This window comes from Triticum urartu, chromosome 4A, assembly GCF_056163025.1.
Source record: "Triticum urartu cultivar PI428250 chromosome 4A, HENAU_Tu73, whole genome shotgun sequence".
NCBI lineage: Eukaryota > Viridiplantae > Streptophyta > Magnoliopsida > Poales > Poaceae > Triticum > Triticum urartu.
This window is the reverse complement of record NC_141876.1, coordinates 567309992-567327860: the sequence shown is the minus strand read 5'-3', so window position 1 is coordinate 567327860 and position 17869 is coordinate 567309992. Positions and strand designations below refer to the sequence as shown.

Sequence of the window (17869 nt, the reverse complement as noted above, 5' to 3'; positions counted from 1 at the left end):
TGGAAATGTGACCATCTATAAAGCTCGGCTTGTCGCTAAGGGTTATCGACAAGTTCAAGGGGTTGACTACGATGAGACTTTCTCACCCGTAGCGAAGCTGAAGTCCGTCCGAATCATGTTAGCAATTGCCGCATTATATTATTATGAGATATGGCAAATGGACGTCAAAACGGCATTCCTTAATGGTTTCCTTAAGGAAGAATTGTATATGATGCAGCCGGAAGGTTTTGTCGATCCTAAGAATGCTGACAAGGTGTGCAAGCTCCAACGCTCGATTTATGGGCTGGTGCAAGCATCTCGGAGTTGGAACATTCGCTTTGATGAGATGATCAAAGCGTTTGGGTTTATGCAGACTTATGGAGAAGCCTGCGTTTACAAGAAAGTGAGTGGGAGCTCTATAGCATTTCTCATATTATATGTAGATGACATACTTTTGATGGGAAATGATATAGTGCTTTTGGACAGCATTAAGGCCTACTTGAATAAGAGTTTTTCAATGAAGGACCTTGGAGAAGCTGCTTATATATTAGGCATCAAGATCTATAGAGATAGATCAAGACGCCTCATAGGTCTTTCACAAAGCACATACCTTGATAAGATATAGAATAAGTTCAATATGGATCAGTCTAAGAAGGGGTTCTTGCCTGTGTTGCAAGGTGTGAAATTGAGCTCAGCTCAATGTCCGACCACGGTAGAAGATATAGAAGAGATGAGTGTCATCCCCTATGCCTCAGCCATAGGGTCTATTATGTATGCCATGCTATGTACCAGACCTGATGTAAACCTTGCCGTAAGTTTGGTAGGTAGGTACCAAAGTAATCCCGGCAAGGAACACTAAACAGCGGTCAAGAATATCCTGAAGTACCTGAAAAGGACTAAGGAAATGTTTCTCGTTTATGGAGGTGACGAAGAGCTCGTTGTAAAGGGTTACGTCGATGCTAGCTTCGACACAGATCTGGATGACTCTAAGTCACAAACCGGATACGTGTATATTTTGAATGGTGGGGCAGTAAGCTGGTGCAGTTGCAAGTAGAGCGTCGTGGCGGGATCTACATGTGAAGCGGAGTACATGGCAGCCTCGGAGGCAGCGCATGAGGCAATTTGGGTGAAGGAGTTCATCACCGACCTAGGAGTCATACCCAATGCGTCGGGGCCGATCAAACTCTTCTGCGACAACACTGGAGCTATTGCACTTGCCAAGGAGCCCAGGTTTCACAAGAAGACCAGGCACATCAAGCGTCGCTTCAACTCCATTCGTGAAAATGTTCAAGATGGAGACATAGATATTTGTAAAGTATATACGGACCTGAATGTAGCAGATCCTTGACTAAACCTCTCCCTAGAGCAAAACATGATCAACACCAGAATTCCATAGGTGTTCGATTCATCACAATGTAACTAGATTATTGACTCTAGTGCAAGTGGGAGACTGTTGGAAATATGCCCTAGAGGCAATAATAAAAGGATTATTATTATATTTCCTTGTTCATGATAATTGTCTTTTATTCATTCTATAATTGTGTTATCCGGAAATCGTAATACATGTGTGAATACATAGACACCAACATGTCCCTAGTAAGCCTCTAGTTGACTAGCTCGTTGATCAACAGATAGTCATGGTTTCCTGACTATGGACATTGGATGTCATTGATAACGAGATCACATCATTAGGAGAATGATGTGATGGACAAGACCCAATCCTAAACATAGCACAAGATCGTATAGTTCGTTTGCTAGAGTTTTTCCAATGTCAAGTATCTTTTCCTTAGACCATGAGATCGTGTAACTCCCGGATACCGTAGGAGTGCTTTGGGTGTACCACACGTCACAACGTAACTGGGTGACTATAAAGGTATACTACGGGTATCTTCGAAAGTGTCTGTTGGGTTGACACGGATCAAGACTGGGATTTGTCACTCCGTATGACGGAGAGGTATCTCTGGGCCCACTCGGTAATGCATCATCATAATGAGCTCAAAGTGACCAAGTGTCTGGTCACGGGATCATGCATTACGGTACGAGTAAAGTGACTTGCCGGTAACGAGATTGAACGAGGTATTGGGATACCGGCGATCGAATCTCGGGCAAGTAACGTACCGATTGACAATGGGAATTGTATACGGGGTTGCTTGAATCCTCGACATCGTGGTTCATCCGATGAGATCATCTAGAGCATGTGGGAGCCAACATGGGTATCCAGATCCCGCTGTTGGTTATTGACCGGAGAGCCATCTCGGTCATGTCTACATGTCTCCCGAACCCGTAGGGTCTACACACTTAAGGTTCGGTGACGCTAGGGTTGTAGAGATATGAATATGTAGTAACCCAAAAGTTGTTCGGAGTCCCGGATGAGATCCCGGACGTCACGAGGAGTTCCGGAATGGTCCGGAGGTGAAGAATTATATATAGAAAGTGCGGTTTCGGCCATCGGGAGAGTTTCGGGGGTCACCGGTATTGTATCGGGACCACCGGATGGGTCCCGAGGGTCCACCGGGTGGGACCACCCATCCCGAAGGGCCCCATGGGCTGAAGTGGGGAGGGGAACCGGCCCATAGTGGGCTGGCGCGCCCCCCTTGGCCCACCCCCCGCGCCTAGGGTTGGAAACCCTAGGGTGGGGGGGGCGCCCCACTTGCCTTGGGGGCCACTCCACCCTTGGCCGCCGTCCTCCCTAGGAGATCCCATCTCCTAGGGCCGGCGCCCCCCTAGGGGAGCCTATATAAAGGGGGGAGGGAGGGGCAGCCGCACCCTTGACTCTTGGCACCTCCCTCTCCCCTGCTACACCTCTCCCTCTCGCAGAAGAACGGCGAAGCCCTGCTGCGGTGACTGCTGCATCCACCACCACGCCGTCGTGCTGCTGGATCTTCATAAACCTCTCCTCCCCCCTTGCTGGATCAAGAAGGAGGAGACGTCACGCTGACCGTACGTGTGTTGAACACGGAGGTGCCGTCCGTTCGGCGCTAGGATCTCCGGTGATTTGGATCACGTCGAGTACGACTTCCTCATCCCCGTTCTTTGAACGCTTCCGCGCGTGATCTACAAAGGTATGTAGATGCAATCCGATCACTCGTTGCTAGATGAACTCATAGATGGATGTTGGTGAAACCGTAGGAAAACTTTTGTTTTCTGCAACGTTCCCCAACACTAACAACAAGAATGCTTGGGAATGATTTGAATTTCATAGTATTATAAGTACATATCTTCTTCCAATAGGTAAATATATATAATGGCTACAATGGCATGTTAAAGTTCCAGTAATTCAGATTATAACATGTTGTGTTCTAACTATTGTTCCTATGCAAACCAAATTTTGAAATAATGTGGAAGTCTTGCATGGGTAGTCTGAGGGTACAAATCGCTAAAATCTTCATGCATTACATGCAACTCAAAAAAATTCAAGGCTTTGTGGTTTTGGTGTTCAATGCTTCTTCGCAGTTTTGGTGTCAAAATTTCAAGACAATATACAATGATCCTTTTTCAATATAGGAATAACACTTCTTACTCCCATGTTTGCCGAGTGTTGTAATTATTAGATTTTAGTCCATCATTATTTTCAATAATTCCTAGGGAAAATCCCAGAGTCCCATATGGCCCATTCATGCATGACAAAGGGGTGTGCAAAGTTTAGTCCCACCACTCTAGTGGAGGGTCTAGCAGACCAACTTATAAGTTGCAATAGGCTTAATCATACGACCCAAACAGAAGGTGATGCACAACATGCATTTGCCAACCGACATGTTTCAGGTTGAAGTGGTTAAGGTGGAACCCGGTTACGGAGATGTGGAACATCTTGAACAAACTAAAGGGGCCGACACACAGAAGATGAAACTCTTCGAATTCCAGATATCGCCCCTTAGGTGGCCAAAGGATCTAATTTATTTGGGCATGACATCCTAGACGAAATGCCCTCTCCGTCGATTACCCCGCCTGCTTCCGCTACAAGCGAACCATCTCCTTTGGGTCCAACCAAACATAAAGAAGGTCCTAAGGATCCGATGGCTAGTCCTGATGAGGCCATGGACGACAAGGAGGAGTAGGTGGACGTTGATTCATTTTTTAATCATGACTATATCATGTCTGCTCTGCCACGGGGGACGCCTCCAGATAACTACATTGACGAGCAACGACCCTCCCTACCAGTGCTGACTCCGAATACATTGTGCAATGTGGCCAAAGGTGTGTTAAAAGGTGATATTGTGGACCCAGTACTAAGCGGGATGCTACAAACAAGAAAGATTTATGGGGCACTGCCAGCCAAAAACTGGTTTAGAAGACGAAGGTCAAATTAACAAATCCTCGGGATCTCCAAGCAGAGGCTCGTTCTCCTCGTCCTCCACTGCGCCTGGTCCATATTTCTCATGAACCCATCATACCGAGGGATTCTTACGATATCCTTCCGAAAGAAGTGAAGATTCTACATGACAATATTCTCACTTGGGAGAAGGCGGCTCTTTCACGTCGAGATGAAGACCATCTGTTTTTCATGGTGCAGGTGCCACCATGTCTTGACTTCCTGAATGTTTTCCCTATGGAAAAATTATATCTGGATTGCAAGGACATTTCAAAATGTTCAAATTTTTCGGGCTCAACCCAACTCTGCATATGTTGTCTCAACATAGTCGGTCCCAAGCCCAGATAAAGGAGAAGGGAATTGTGATAGCTTGGCAAGCCAATATTAAAACTCAGCCACTCTTATGAAGATGAAACCCAGAAGAACATCATTAGTTGGGGCATAACCCTCTTAGCGACGTGCCATATCGGAACCCTGGTGTAGTGTCAAATGGGCAACGGCCAGACCATCACCCCCTTGGTGGCGCGCGTATCTTGATCTGGATACGCTGACAAGTGAGTAAGGATCGAGTCTGTCGCAACCTTAATTAGTGGCGCACTACATCGACGCTCGGGTGATTAAAGTGGAGGATTAAAAATGCAAAAGGCTAGCACGAATCTTGAAGCAATGTACCACGGCCTTCACTGTTCAGGACGTCCAGCTGGCCGTGGCAATGCATTCTGGCGAGCTGTATAAGTACGCCAGGCAAACACCACCGCGGCCGCAACGATGGCCACAACAACAATCTTCATCACCAGTGACAACTTGGACAGCCACTGCCACAGCCGCAGCGACAGCGCCGGAGCCTCCGCGGTCTTCTTTTCTTTCGGAGAAACATCCTCCTCCCTTTCGCTCGGAGAAGGAGCCTCCGGCGGCGGCGCCTCCGCGGTCTCGAACGTCAGCCGTTCGGCACCAATGTCGTAGATCATGTTCCTGCCCGTCTGGAGCAGGCTTCCCAGGACCGATCCGCCCCTCGACGGCAGTATGGTCAGGCACACTAGCCCTCCGGCGGCACCGTCCTTGAAGAAGTAGTTCTCCGGCTTGAGCTCCATCGCCGCTCCCACGCCGTCGAACACCAACGTCAGCCTCGGGACCTTCACGTTAACAAAGGACGACGACGGGTAGCACAGGTGCTCGAGGTCCTGGCTGTCGAATGGACTCACCCCCTGCGATTGGATCCTGCTCACCAGAGCTCGCCTTAGCACGCTGTAGGCGGCCTCCTCGAGGTACGTCACGGGCACCGTCGTGCTCAGGAACACCCCGCCGGAGCCGTCCGCCTGGAGCTCGAACGCTCCCGCCGGGATGCTGCTCAGCGCCTTGCCGTCGACCTGGACGCCGGTGAGCCTGACGTAGTACATGTCGGTGTGCATGGTGCTTCTGAGTAGTGGCGTGGAGCGGCTGCTACTGGTCCGCGGCACGGCGTCGTCGCCCAGACGGATGACGGTCTCGGAGCTGTCGGAGTCGTCGGTCGCGAGGAAGTAGGAGAACCTTGAGAGGTTGAGCTGTGACACGAGGGAGAGGGGCCCTCTGCCAAAGCCGATGACGCTGGACGCGCCGGCAAGGGAGAGGTCGACCGTGCTCACGGCGCTGCAGCCCAGCACCATGCCGGGGACAGACGTGGTCCCGAAGGTGAAGGTGTCGGTGGCCAGGTAGCCGGACGTGTAGGCGGTGGCGTCGCTGCCGTACGTGGCGACGTAGCTGCAGCCGTCGCTGTCGAGGATGCAGGTCCGGCTGAGCACGCGCTGGCACGCCGGGCTGGCGCAGGGGAGCCACGAGAAGGAGCCTCCCCCGGACTCGGTGGGCTGCACGGAGAGGGGCGTCTGCACGCACTGCGTCCAGACGAGCTGGGAGGAGATGTCCATGACGCCGGAGATGGTCCGCGTCCCGACGGCGAGGTCGAAGACGACGAGGCCGGCGGTTTCGAGAGCCGCACTGCCCAGCTGAGCCTGCGCCTGCGCGTCTGGGCCCGCCGGCACCGGGACGTCGCCGCTCTCGTCATTTTGCTGTCGCCGGAAGATGTCTGTCACACCCTCGGCGGCGCGGTGCTGCAAGAAATCCGTGACGACCTTGGTGATGAGTGGCCTGGCGCGGATCATGTAACGAAGCAGGAGGACCTGCGCCTGCGACGAGGCGGGCGAGGGGAGAAGGAGAAGCTGGAGAGTAACTAGAGCCGCCGCCACGGCCACTCCACTTGGTCTTTGCCGAACCATACCCATGTTCTAGCTCAGCTAGCTACGTGAGTTGTTCTTGAAACTTCCACCATGTATAGACATGGCAACCTTCAATTCTGATGTGTTGGGAAGATTAGATAGCTTTGTGGCGCCAAGATGGAGACCAGCCATACATTTCTTGAAATTAAAAAGAAAAAGCTCGATCTGAACATTTTTTGTTGTTGCATGCTGTGAGCTTGTGGCCTTCCATACAGACTCAGACAGCTGCGAAAGAAAACACTTGCAAATTATGGCTTAACTAGGTACCATCAGTCCATCACTAAACAAATTATCCGAATATTCATTTTTTGGGTAGTATGTCAATGCATATATAGGCACACTCAATCACACTACACAAATATTGCAAGTAGGAACTGAAAACGAATGATCTTGTTACAAATTGCTAGGGTATACTTCGAAACAAATAATGCTCCTAAGCACTACGGGTTATACCTGGCCATCCTTCGGGCTGGGCTGGGCCTAACCAAGCCCAATGCAGATAACTTAGGCCTGGCCCAGGTGTCGGGCCTAAAAATCAGGCCCAAGTCTGGCCCGACAGTGTAAAAGCCCATCCAAGCCTCGGGCCTTGGACCGGGCCTCTTCGTTAAATCGCTAATATGGCGGGCTCAGGCCTGGGCCGGTCTGGCAATCTAGGCCCAGGCCCGGCCTATGGACAAGGTCGGGCCAGGCTTTTTTGGGCCTGGTCGGGTCGGGCCGTCCGGGCCGGGCTGCCCATGGCCACGTATACTTCGGGTGTGCGCCTTTGTTCCCCTTCGCTTTTGTTTCTCCGGGTGGTTCTGTCGTCGCTTTTTTACTTTTCTGCAGTAGTTTGTTTGTAGGAGAAACGCTCGGTTTCTTTAATGGAATCGAAAGGGAAGGCCCTTCTTATGTTAAAGAAAATAACTTCGAAACATAAAAGGACCCTGTCAAGGAGACATTCTTTTCCCAATCCCTTTTCAATATTCGCTAATGTGCTGACAATTTTTTTTACTGAAAGAGGCAACTTGAATGCAATTTATAGATTCGACAACTATAATCCCTTGGACTCAAAAAGTAATAACAAAAATGGCTAATCTAATAGCAGATTCCATAGCTGGCGGTTCAATTTCTAGAATGATACCACCTCTGGTAGATGGTCGGCGGTCAATCCTGCAGTAGACTAGACAATCCTCTTTATGGAGCACCTTCAAGAAACTTTGAAGCTTAAATCCAGATAGAGTGCAAATGTGAGACTCTCATTTCTGGGCAAGCATTATGAATGTAAGAGGGGTTTCTTTTCTTTTGGACCTCCAACATCGAGGATGGCTTAAAGGTGCGATTCCAGGAGAATTAAATGGGTGGGCATGACTCCTCTCAACCGTCAATACCATCATCTTTACATATTGTAAGGGACAAGCATACCATCGACGTTGATGTGATATCCTTTCTCATGTCTTAGCTGTACAAAATCTAGTGGCGTGGAACAATCTTTCTACACGGATCACCAAAGGGACGACATGGTTGGTGCAGATTTTTGGAACATGGGTCCAGACGCAACCGATTAGCCAAAAAAAAAAGTAAAAAAATATGTCAAACTTTGTCGGAACAAGCATTGTCTAGCGTATTACTCACGTGTAAAGTTTCAAAACAAAATGGCTTCTATAATATTGTTGGCAAAAAAGACAAAATTGCAAGTATAAACTGTGTGAATAGTAAGTTTAATACAGTATCGGTTTTGGTTTCACTCGTTCAAAATACCACAAAAGTCATTTTTTTCGCGAAACTTTATAGGCGAGTAATACACTAGACAATGCTTGTTCTGAGAAAGTTTCACATTTTTTTATTCTTTTCACCATCAAAAAAACAATTCGGTGCGCCTAGACCCATGTTCGTCTATTTTCGCGACGTGGTTATATACATTGTGTGGACAAGACAAAACATCATTTATTTGCAATGCATGCACCCATTCAATTGAACAAAGCAGATATATACACGGCTAATCTTCACAAGAAACTAATATTTTATGGGTGTATCCAATAAAGGGATGACATGGTTACATTTAATCTTTCTATACGGATCACTAACCCACAAAACTACATCAGCAAAGGGAGGGCCATGAGCTGGTGATGGTGGTGTGTTCGCAGTTGGAGAAGGTGGTCAGGGATCGGTTTGTCCAGCATGGATGTTAGCCTAGTCTTCGCATGAAAGCGTCATGAGTTTTCTATGCAACATCTTGAGAGTTTATTTCCTTGGTATCTCTAGCAACTTTTATTTTCATACCCATTGGTGTGGCTTATACGGTTTTGGTTGTGCGCGTCCTGATGAAAAGAAGAAAGCTTGAATGTTTTATGCAATTTGTATTATCCATTTTATTGTTTAATAGTAATAATAATTCCATTTAGAAAAATAGGTAATGCAAGTGGTGATTTGTTTTATTTAGCTACTCCTAGTTGCCTTATTAGAGCATTGACAATTAATGACTAGGACAGATGTATTTATTAGTGACAGTTTTGTTAAGATATGGTGGCAATTTTTTTTGTCCTAACAAAAATTGTATGGATTGCCAATAAAATGATGTTTTGTCTTGTTCTACCATTTGACATTGATTTGCTAAAAAGAATTTAGCTTAGCTTAAGTGGCTAACATGTCGTCCATACTAATTGTAGTCTTACTCAATTTGTTTGTGCTGGATCTTAGCTTGCTAGAGTACCACTTGCCTTAATCTTTTTATTACACACAAGTGTTTAGAGATAGTGGGTATTTTATACCAAAGACCTTTTCTACCAATGCACAACTTTTAGTTAATTTATTAGTAGTTGACTATGTGTGGTCATAACTACTTCAAATGGTTCGGATGCAACTTTTATCAAAGATATGTGTATCACGTTTATGGTCTTTAACTTATCACAAATTCTCAGACTCGTACATGGTCCTTCGAAATGAACCTTTGATTACTTATGATCGGATGGCTTTTCACTATCAAACTTGAGTAGGACTAAGCCTTCCAAAATTTCAGTCTACCACATTGACTTTATAGTGTTATTTTGACACACTTGCGATAAGGCCTTATACAATGCAAGGTGCTTAGAGAAATAAATCATATTTTATTCAAGCACCGGTACTTCTTTGGAGATGATAAGCGCTAGTTAGGCACCCCTCCTGGATAAGCACTAATAATTAAGAAAAAATGGTTTATTTTACAAAGCACCTTCTTAAGCATCTTGCATTCTACTCCCTCCGTTCCTAAATATAAGTTTTTTTCCATATGTAGTCCATATTAGAATCTCTAAAAAAGACTTATATTTAGAAACAGGGGAAGTACAAGGCATACTTTACAGTGTCGCTCATTTTGCTTCGTATGTAGTCCATATTAGAATCTCTAAAAAAGACATATATTTAGGAGGGGGGGGGGGGGGGGGGTACAAGGCCTAAGTTAGGCATGTGAATAGGTTTAAGTAGTTTCTGCAGTTTGGTTTGTCGTTATTAGTAAAATCTACTCCTCCGACCCATAATATAAGAGTGTAGGGAGTAGTTTGCTAACCAGGGCATTGACTTTTTCCTATAGCTACTTTTGCACAACGTATAGTTTATAAAACAAGCTTAGCATCATACTGTTCAACAACTACCTAGCAGATTACATGATTACTGCAATTCTCAACCTAAGAATGCAGCTAATAGACAGTATATTAGCAAAATGTAATTCAGATTATGTACAAAAATATGATGCGGTTCTGTTGTTTCAAAATTGGCATCAACCATATATCCAATGTATTGCTTATTTACGGTAATATGCTAGCACTACAACCGTGTTAACCGAGAAGCCATATGTACCGAACCGAATTAGCCTATGCACCTGTCTCTTTGCCTAGTTTAACTGTTGCAGAAATCCCCATAACCAGCTACTTCCATGGTACGGACGAGCTACAGCTAGCACACATGCTGGACACAACACAAGGAAGGAACCAAACAACATATGTGCCTTTAACACGCAGCAGCATAAAAGCGTGCATGCAACATTTCCCCTACTACTGTTGGACAACGCGTCACCTAATTCCGCAAATTTTACAACGTATTTGCCGACAAAAAAACCCTGATATACCAACATTACAACCAACTATTGTCGCTGTATCATTTCTATTCTGCTACTCATCTCTGCCATATACAGAAGTACAGGTCATTCTTTTTCTTGTTTTGTTGCCGTGTCCGCAAACACCTAGGCGGTCCCTGCTACTTCACTGCAGCAGGACGCGGAAGAGGCCCGGCTGTGCCTGCGTGTACTGAAGGCCGTGCTCCAGGAGGTACTGCTCGATGGCGGCGGTCAGCCTCGCAGGGGTACGGGGGTTAGAGATAATGATGGCCTGGAGCCGGCGGCCCGTGGAACGGGCGATCTTCCTCCGGTTGTTGAGTTCGTTGTTCAGGACGTGCATCGCCTCACTTGCATGAAGACCACAAAGATCGATCGCGGGATTCTGCTCCTGGATGAGGCCTTGCAACTCTGGCATCTGGAATCTGGTGAAGGCAATCAAGAGAATATTAGCCAACAACTCGTTTACCATTTAGTAATCTAGAGAGAGAGATCATGATGTGAGAATCATTTCACAACCGAGCATCGTGGTTGATTCATTTGCGGGGTACTGGACTACGATATAGTAGATGGGCAGTGACTGGCACTGATTTATTAAGTAATAATATTAAGCAATAGCATTGACTGTGACTCAAAAGGAGGTATACAGCATACTCCATAATGGTACACAAATGATCTGGCTGGTATTGTAGAATTTCAAGATCTTAAACTTTAAACTTCAATGCAAGCTACCCATACAAGTTGAATTATACTCCCTCCGTTTCTAAATATAAGACCTTTTAGAGATTTCAATATGGACTACATACGGATGTATATAAAACATATTTTAGAGTGTAGATTCACTCGGTTTGCTCCATATGTAGTTCCTATTGAAATCTCTAAAAGGTCTTATATTTAGAAACGGAGGGAGTAATATACAGAACATATTATTTTGACAATATATGAACAATTTCTTATCTTAAACAGCATTCAAATAAAACAGGTAAGTTTTCAGATAATAATAATGCATGCAAACCAAGTACTCCCTCCGTTCCTAAATATAAGTCTTTCTAGAAATTCCAATATGGACTACATACAGAGCAAAATGAGTGAATCTACACTCTAAAATATGTCTATATACATCCCTATGTAATCCATATTGAAATCTCTAAAAAAGACATATTTAGAAACGGAGGGAGTATGTTTAAAGAAAATCTTCTATTGTTCACTCACATAAAAAGCCCAAGCACTGTATGCTCACCAAGAAGAAAGCCTGGTGTGGCATTTTGAATTATGCAAAATTATAGACATAACAGTTTGTATGTGCAGACGTGTTCATTCTTACACAAGATAACATTATCGGAACATATATAAATGTGACTCAAAAAATGTGAGATGGAGGAAATAAGTGCTGACCTCTGTTGATATATATTTTCTCTAGCCTTCTCCTGAGCTAATCTGCTTTGGATAGAGTACAGCTCCTTAATATTTAGTTCCTTTGCTAAAGGATTGCCACCAGTTAGAAAAGCTTGTCTATCCTGCTAAAAAAAATTAGACAGCAGCACTGTGAGCAAACATAACCACAAGTTGAGAAAACAGTGCTCGCAATACAAGATATATTTCGAGAGGCCGCTATTGAAATGGTGTAAAAATCAGAGTATTTTAGATTTTGTGCGGTCCTTGTATGACCAACAGCGAACACAAAATAAAATGTTCATAGGAAATTGGTCCATATAGCATAGCTCCAGAACACACTAACAAAAACTCTCTTCCTATGAGATGTAGTTTTACTGGCAGTGAGTTCATTTTAAATGCCATGAACAACTATAGTTTCCAGGTCTAGGTTCCTGTAATTGTTACTACATGGTGAGTGACGACCATCAGTTCATACTGCAGTAGAATAAAAGATGCTACTAAAAAATTATGGTAGTAATTAAATTATGTGCATTATCACTACTATACTACTTTCACTAACATAAAATTACCATATATACTCACAATAACTACGGCTCAATTCCAACAATCTGGTTTCTCAGAGTAGTATATCTACCTGTTCAAGAAGTGCATGTCTTAGACTTGCAAAATCATGAACTTCATCCTTTTCCAAAAACATGTTAGCTGTCATAAGAAAATTCAAACAATAAGGCAACTAGGCATCTGTGCTGCCACAGGTTCATAAAAAAAACATGTATCATAATTCAAGAACACTACCTGTAGCATCTGTGTCGAGCCAAGTTTGTCCCGTTTGAACTCCAGCAATGTTTTGCAGTGTGTTGTTTGAGAGCATATCATGATTACCATTGTATGAGCCAGCCAACAGATGAGAGCCTCTGCTTGAACCAAGACTAGTAACAGGCAAATTAGTTGTCTTGTACCTCCCCCTTGGAGAATCTAGGGATAAACGTTCCCTGCCAGCTGAAGGTGAAATTATATCATCTGTGAGTATGGCTGAATGAGATCTGTATGGACTGTTCGGCAGACCAAAAGCCTCTTTGTTATAGTTGGCAAGACCATTTTGAGCATATGATACTGGTGATGGGGGACTTGAATGTCCAAATGACAGTGACCTGAGATTCTGATTGAGTCGTCCATCAACTTTATTCTGCTATTGAACATATTGTAGTATTAAACAAGTGTTTCAAGTAGATTTCATGCAGGTAAACAATACTACCTCCATGCCAAAATATATGACATCTTGGTAGGCTACTTTAGCCTACCAAAACATCATATATTATGGCACGGAGGTAGTAGACTGTAGCTATTGCCATCAAATATTCCAAAGTAACCAATACAAAAATCATCAGAAAATATGGCGTATGCAGTTTTGTTAACCCACAGGCAGATCAGATACTTTGTGGATAACAGACATTTGACCACAAAACTGGCAGTGAGATCACAAAATATATTTGTTAGCTATGGTTTCTTAAAACTATGGTTGGACTGAATAAAATAGCAGATTTTATCAGGAGATTGACCTCAGAAGAAAACAATTAAACTATGTTCCGTACATTCTAGCGTATACACCCTAACTTGATTGGTTTGAACTAATAGGGTATGATACCTGAAACGGAGAATTAACACCGTTATATAGTTATCGATACAAAATAAGAGTTATAAGTCAGTTTCTTCTAAAATGGAATGGCTCCATAGATAATCAGAGTGATCTGTTGTAGTCACTGTAAATACAAGTCATCCTAGTTTGTGGGCTTCATAGGAAGTCCAACGAAATGCAAGTAATCCTATGAGACCCACCACAACATGTTTGGTGAGACTGATGCATCAATTGCACAGTAGTGTATCTACCACAGAACATGATATTTTCTTTTTTATCAGTGGCTTGCAGTCTTGTACACACCAAGTGAAAGTGCCTATTAGTTGTTGCAACTGAGAACATAAAGAATTCACCAAGTTTTACATTGCTTTCATATCATTACTCAAATAACTCATACAATACGTAGTCTCACAATATATACTCGTTTTATATATATAGCTCAGTGCGGATACCATGGTAGACTAGTTTCTGTTCTAAGACGGTGTTTAGTTGCTTGCCACAATTTGCAACACATGAGTTAGGCATGTTTGACTTTCTTAGGCCAGTGTCTGGATCTTTGCCAAACTTGTAGCACACTACACCATTACAGCACCGTACCTCACATGCCATAAATATAATTTATTGCCAAATCTTGCCACTTGCAGGACAGATGGCCATGACACAATTGTCGGTTGCCAAAAAATTTGCATAAAAATATGGCAACGGGTAGAAGCAACCAAAAAGGTCAGAGACACATGAGATCCCTATTGCTTGTAATCGATTACGACATCAAATTGAATATGCATTCGTGACTAGGGAGTGAAAGTCCTAGGCTCCTAGCTGTACAAACCAAAGGTCGAATAAGGAACTAGGAATCGCAATACATGCAAAACTTGACAAGTAAAACCATAAGCGCGGGCAACATCGACCTGCACGCACGTGGGCGGTGAGTGGGGGGGGGGGGGGGGGGTGATCTTGCTAAAAGTTTCATGTTTATTTATAACATACATCTTAGCTGGTATTAAACCTCTGCATGGTTGATGTAAACTGTAAAACTATACACTGCATGTACCTCATGACCATTTTTAAACATATCAAGACTTTTGCTGCTCTAATATATGATAAACACACCAGTTAGCTTACAGATTGAAAATAGGGACCTGGTTAGTGCCATATCTTTTTTTTTTCTTTTATGGTTGTTGTGTACCTAAGCTTATGGACAGTTGGAGCCTCGGAAGAACATAATTTCAAATGAACGATTTGAGATGTATAGGATGCATTAATGAAGACAGACCTCCAGCTGAGTCATGCTGTCCATACTTGACCTAAAGCTACGCCGGTTTCTGTAATAAGCATCAGACTGCAGTGGGGATCCTGAAATTGCAAGTGGAAAGGTTAGGGTTAATAGAATCACCTTCAGTATAGAAAATTACACTCATCAAATCAATATACCAATGCTAGAATCTCCATTGTAGTGACTAGCATCCCTTCTGTTTGTACCATATTGACCACCATTTCTTACTGTCTTTACCCATGGAGCAGCAGTTGGACTCATAGTACTTGCAGTGGGACTCATAATAGTAGCTTGCGGCTGTTCTTGGCCAGGAAATTCAAACTTCGCTCGTGTACTTAGCGTGTCCCTAACAAATGGAGAAGCATGATGCTGCATTCTTGATGTCTGGTTTGGAGAAAATAATGAAGCACCAAAGCCATCATTCATTGAGAGGCCCGTGAGTGAAAGACTGTCAGGTCCAGGAGTCTCATCTTGGCCAAGAACGTTGAAATCAGGGGTGATATCATCTGGAAGCTGTTGTTGCCAATACCGGTGTGCTTCTTCATCAGGGTTGCTTGGTACGGACTCTGGTTGGTCTGCGCTGATTTCCTTGGAGGACTCTGAGACAGGAATCTTGGTTGTGTCCGATCTGTTTGAAGCATCACTCACAGATCTAAGGCATGAAGGAACAAATTCTACCGCGTTAGGATTTAACGAAGTCGTCCTGTTTATCAAACTTATTTTCCTTTCTTCAATGGACATCTTGCTAATGAGCAGATGCAGCAATTCTGCAGAATTCAAAATTTGACACAAGTGTCTTGGGAGATTCTTCTAGTCCTATCAGATAGAATCGTGAAAGGTAGAGTTAGATTTGAGACAAGCAAAATTAACAAAGACACAAAGTCTTTTTGCAAAAAGTACAAAATGGTCTTAAGTACCACAATTATGCGGAACTCAAAACGTATCCACCAAATTATGATGCAGAAACCAGGGTAACAACTTCTGTGAGTGTGGTTTGCACACACAAAAATGCATTGCACATTTGCACATTTGCACAACACAATATCTGTGGTCTTCCTAATTAGATATCTCAGTTCAACTGGATAGATGAAGATGGGCTGGTGGTATTCTTATACAATATGGAAGTCAACATGGAAATCAGACTGTTCTACGAAGTGCAATTGGTACACTTTCTAGTATCGACTGAGGATTAGAAGTTATGGAACATTTATGACATATCAAACTCTGCCATGTGAGGCTGCTCATGGTTAGCAAAATCAACCAATCAAAACTTAAACAAAATAGCTATCCAATAAGCTGTAAATCCAACATAGCAAGCAAAACGCACGTGCGGGGACTGAGACGTGTAAAGAAAGCTCTATTTAACATGGAAATTGGCTCCTTCCCATTTTACTGTGGACAAAAAATGGAAATGCTTGCGTGCAATTGAATCTTAGAAGTTCGCATCCGAGACAACAAAGTAGACACACCAAGGTTCCACTTGAGAACAGGCAAAGGGAACAAAACAACAGACTTGTTACCAACAGAGAGAGACTAAGCTGCTGAGCTAAGCATCTCAAACCATTCCTAGTCACTCCGCAATGGATTTCATAATATGCATGGAGAAAGAACAAAATGCACACATTTGATACTTTTGGAAACAGAAGTACCAGAGCACAGAAGCATTTCTTGCGAGGGGTTAAATTACAAGCGACAAGTCCACTAAAAGGAAAAGGCTAACAATTATAATCACCAAATAGCAGCAAGCATTTCTAACCATAAGGAAGATGATAATAAGCAGGATACTTGACAAATCGCAATAGAAAAACAATGAAACATCCACAACCAAAAAGCAGTGGGATTCCCCACCACCATCGCATCCAGAAGCATCTAGATATAAGCAATACATGGCTTAGGACATGAACTGATTCAGTTCCAACCCGCAGCTCGCGGTCCCCATCGAACTGGTGCGGTGCTCCCGTGAGGAAATCGAAGTAAGCAAGTAACAACTAACAACAGGAAGTGGAGCGCAACAGCAAACACTGAAGCAACTAAATCCAGCAGGCTTTAACCCGCAAGCGGACTGTACCACACGCACGCACACCTACCGAATCCAATCCAATCATTATAATACCCAGCTCGGCGCAGCTTAAAAAAAACTCCACACGGGCACTTGACAGCTTGAAAAACAAACGAAATCGAGCGCCGAAAGAGCTGAATTCAGCAGCTCCGCCACTGAGCCCACAAAACCCCACGCGCGAATCGAGCACTCGAAGCGCGGGTCAATGCAATCGACGAGCGTCCACAAGGATCTAGCAGCGCCGGGGGGCCCTCAGCCCCGACGAGATCGACGGAGCTGGCGGCGCGCGGCGGAGGCCCGGCCCGTGACGTGCGTGCAGACACGCGACGGCGCTCGTCGTCCGTCCACGCCCCGCGTGCTAATTAAGCTGCGCCGCCGCCTAAAACCACGCACCCCGGCGACGCGGCGCGCGCCCGCGGAGAAGGGAATTGCTGGAGGGTCCCGACGAACCCAGAAGCTTCCAGAAGGATTGGAGATCTCACCTTCGCTCGCCTCCCCCTTGCTTCTCCGCCTCCTCCCTCTTCCTCTCGCCCTCGCAATAATTTCCCAGTGATTTTTTTTCCGGCCCTCTCTCCCTATCACTCTTGTTCGCTGTGTTGACTCGCAGCCTTATATTATTCGGGGACGCGATAATGTCCCACGGGCGCGCCCCGGCCCTCCGATCCGCCTGCGGGCGCGCATCCGGCCGTCCGTCGCCCCCGCGGCCGCAGATCGAGCGCGCCTCCGGAGCCACCGAGCCGGGTCTGGGTGACACGCGGGGCCCGCGCGAGGAGTGGCGTCTGCTGTGCCGTGTCTGTTTGTCCCGTGAGGGGAGCCGCGGCCCGGCCGCCGATTTGACGGGTCCGGGGTTGGTAGCGGGCGTGTGCCGCTGGGCGGTGGGGCCGGGCGGCGGGGCGGCCCGCGTGT

At 45.1% G+C, this 17869-nt stretch overlaps 2 protein-coding genes across 5 annotated transcripts; both read right to left on the bottom strand.

Annotated features, from left to right (window-relative positions):
* Positions 1-4968: 4968 nt before the first annotated feature.
* On the bottom strand, positions 4969-6543 carry LOC125554886 (aspartic proteinase nepenthesin-2-like). The gene has a single exon (XM_048718270.2). The coding sequence runs from the start codon at positions 6541-6543 to the stop codon at positions 4969-4971; it is 1575 nt and encodes a 524-aa protein (XP_048574227.2).
* A 3932-nt stretch (positions 6544-10475) lies between these two features.
* On the bottom strand, positions 10476-17585 carry LOC125552851 (polyadenylate-binding protein-interacting protein 7). Of its 4 annotated transcripts, none has more exons than XM_048716547.2 (7): positions 17446-17585; positions 15063-15720; positions 14905-14984; positions 12791-13184; positions 12630-12697; positions 11996-12120; positions 10476-11025 (listed from the first exon to the last, which is right to left on the bottom strand). In XM_048716547.2, the coding sequence occupies exons 2-7, from the start codon at positions 15643-15645 to the stop codon at positions 10749-10751; spliced, it is 1527 nt and encodes a 508-aa protein (XP_048572504.1). In that variant the 5' UTR covers positions 15646-15720; positions 17446-17585; the 3' UTR covers positions 10476-10748. The 4 variants fall into 4 exon arrangements, with proteins under 4 accessions (XP_048572504.1, XP_048572506.1, XP_048572505.1 ...); XM_048716549.2 differs by having other exon boundaries at positions 11996-12117; XM_048716548.2 differs by having other exon boundaries at positions 12791-13181.
* Positions 17586-17869: the final 284 nt, after the last annotated feature.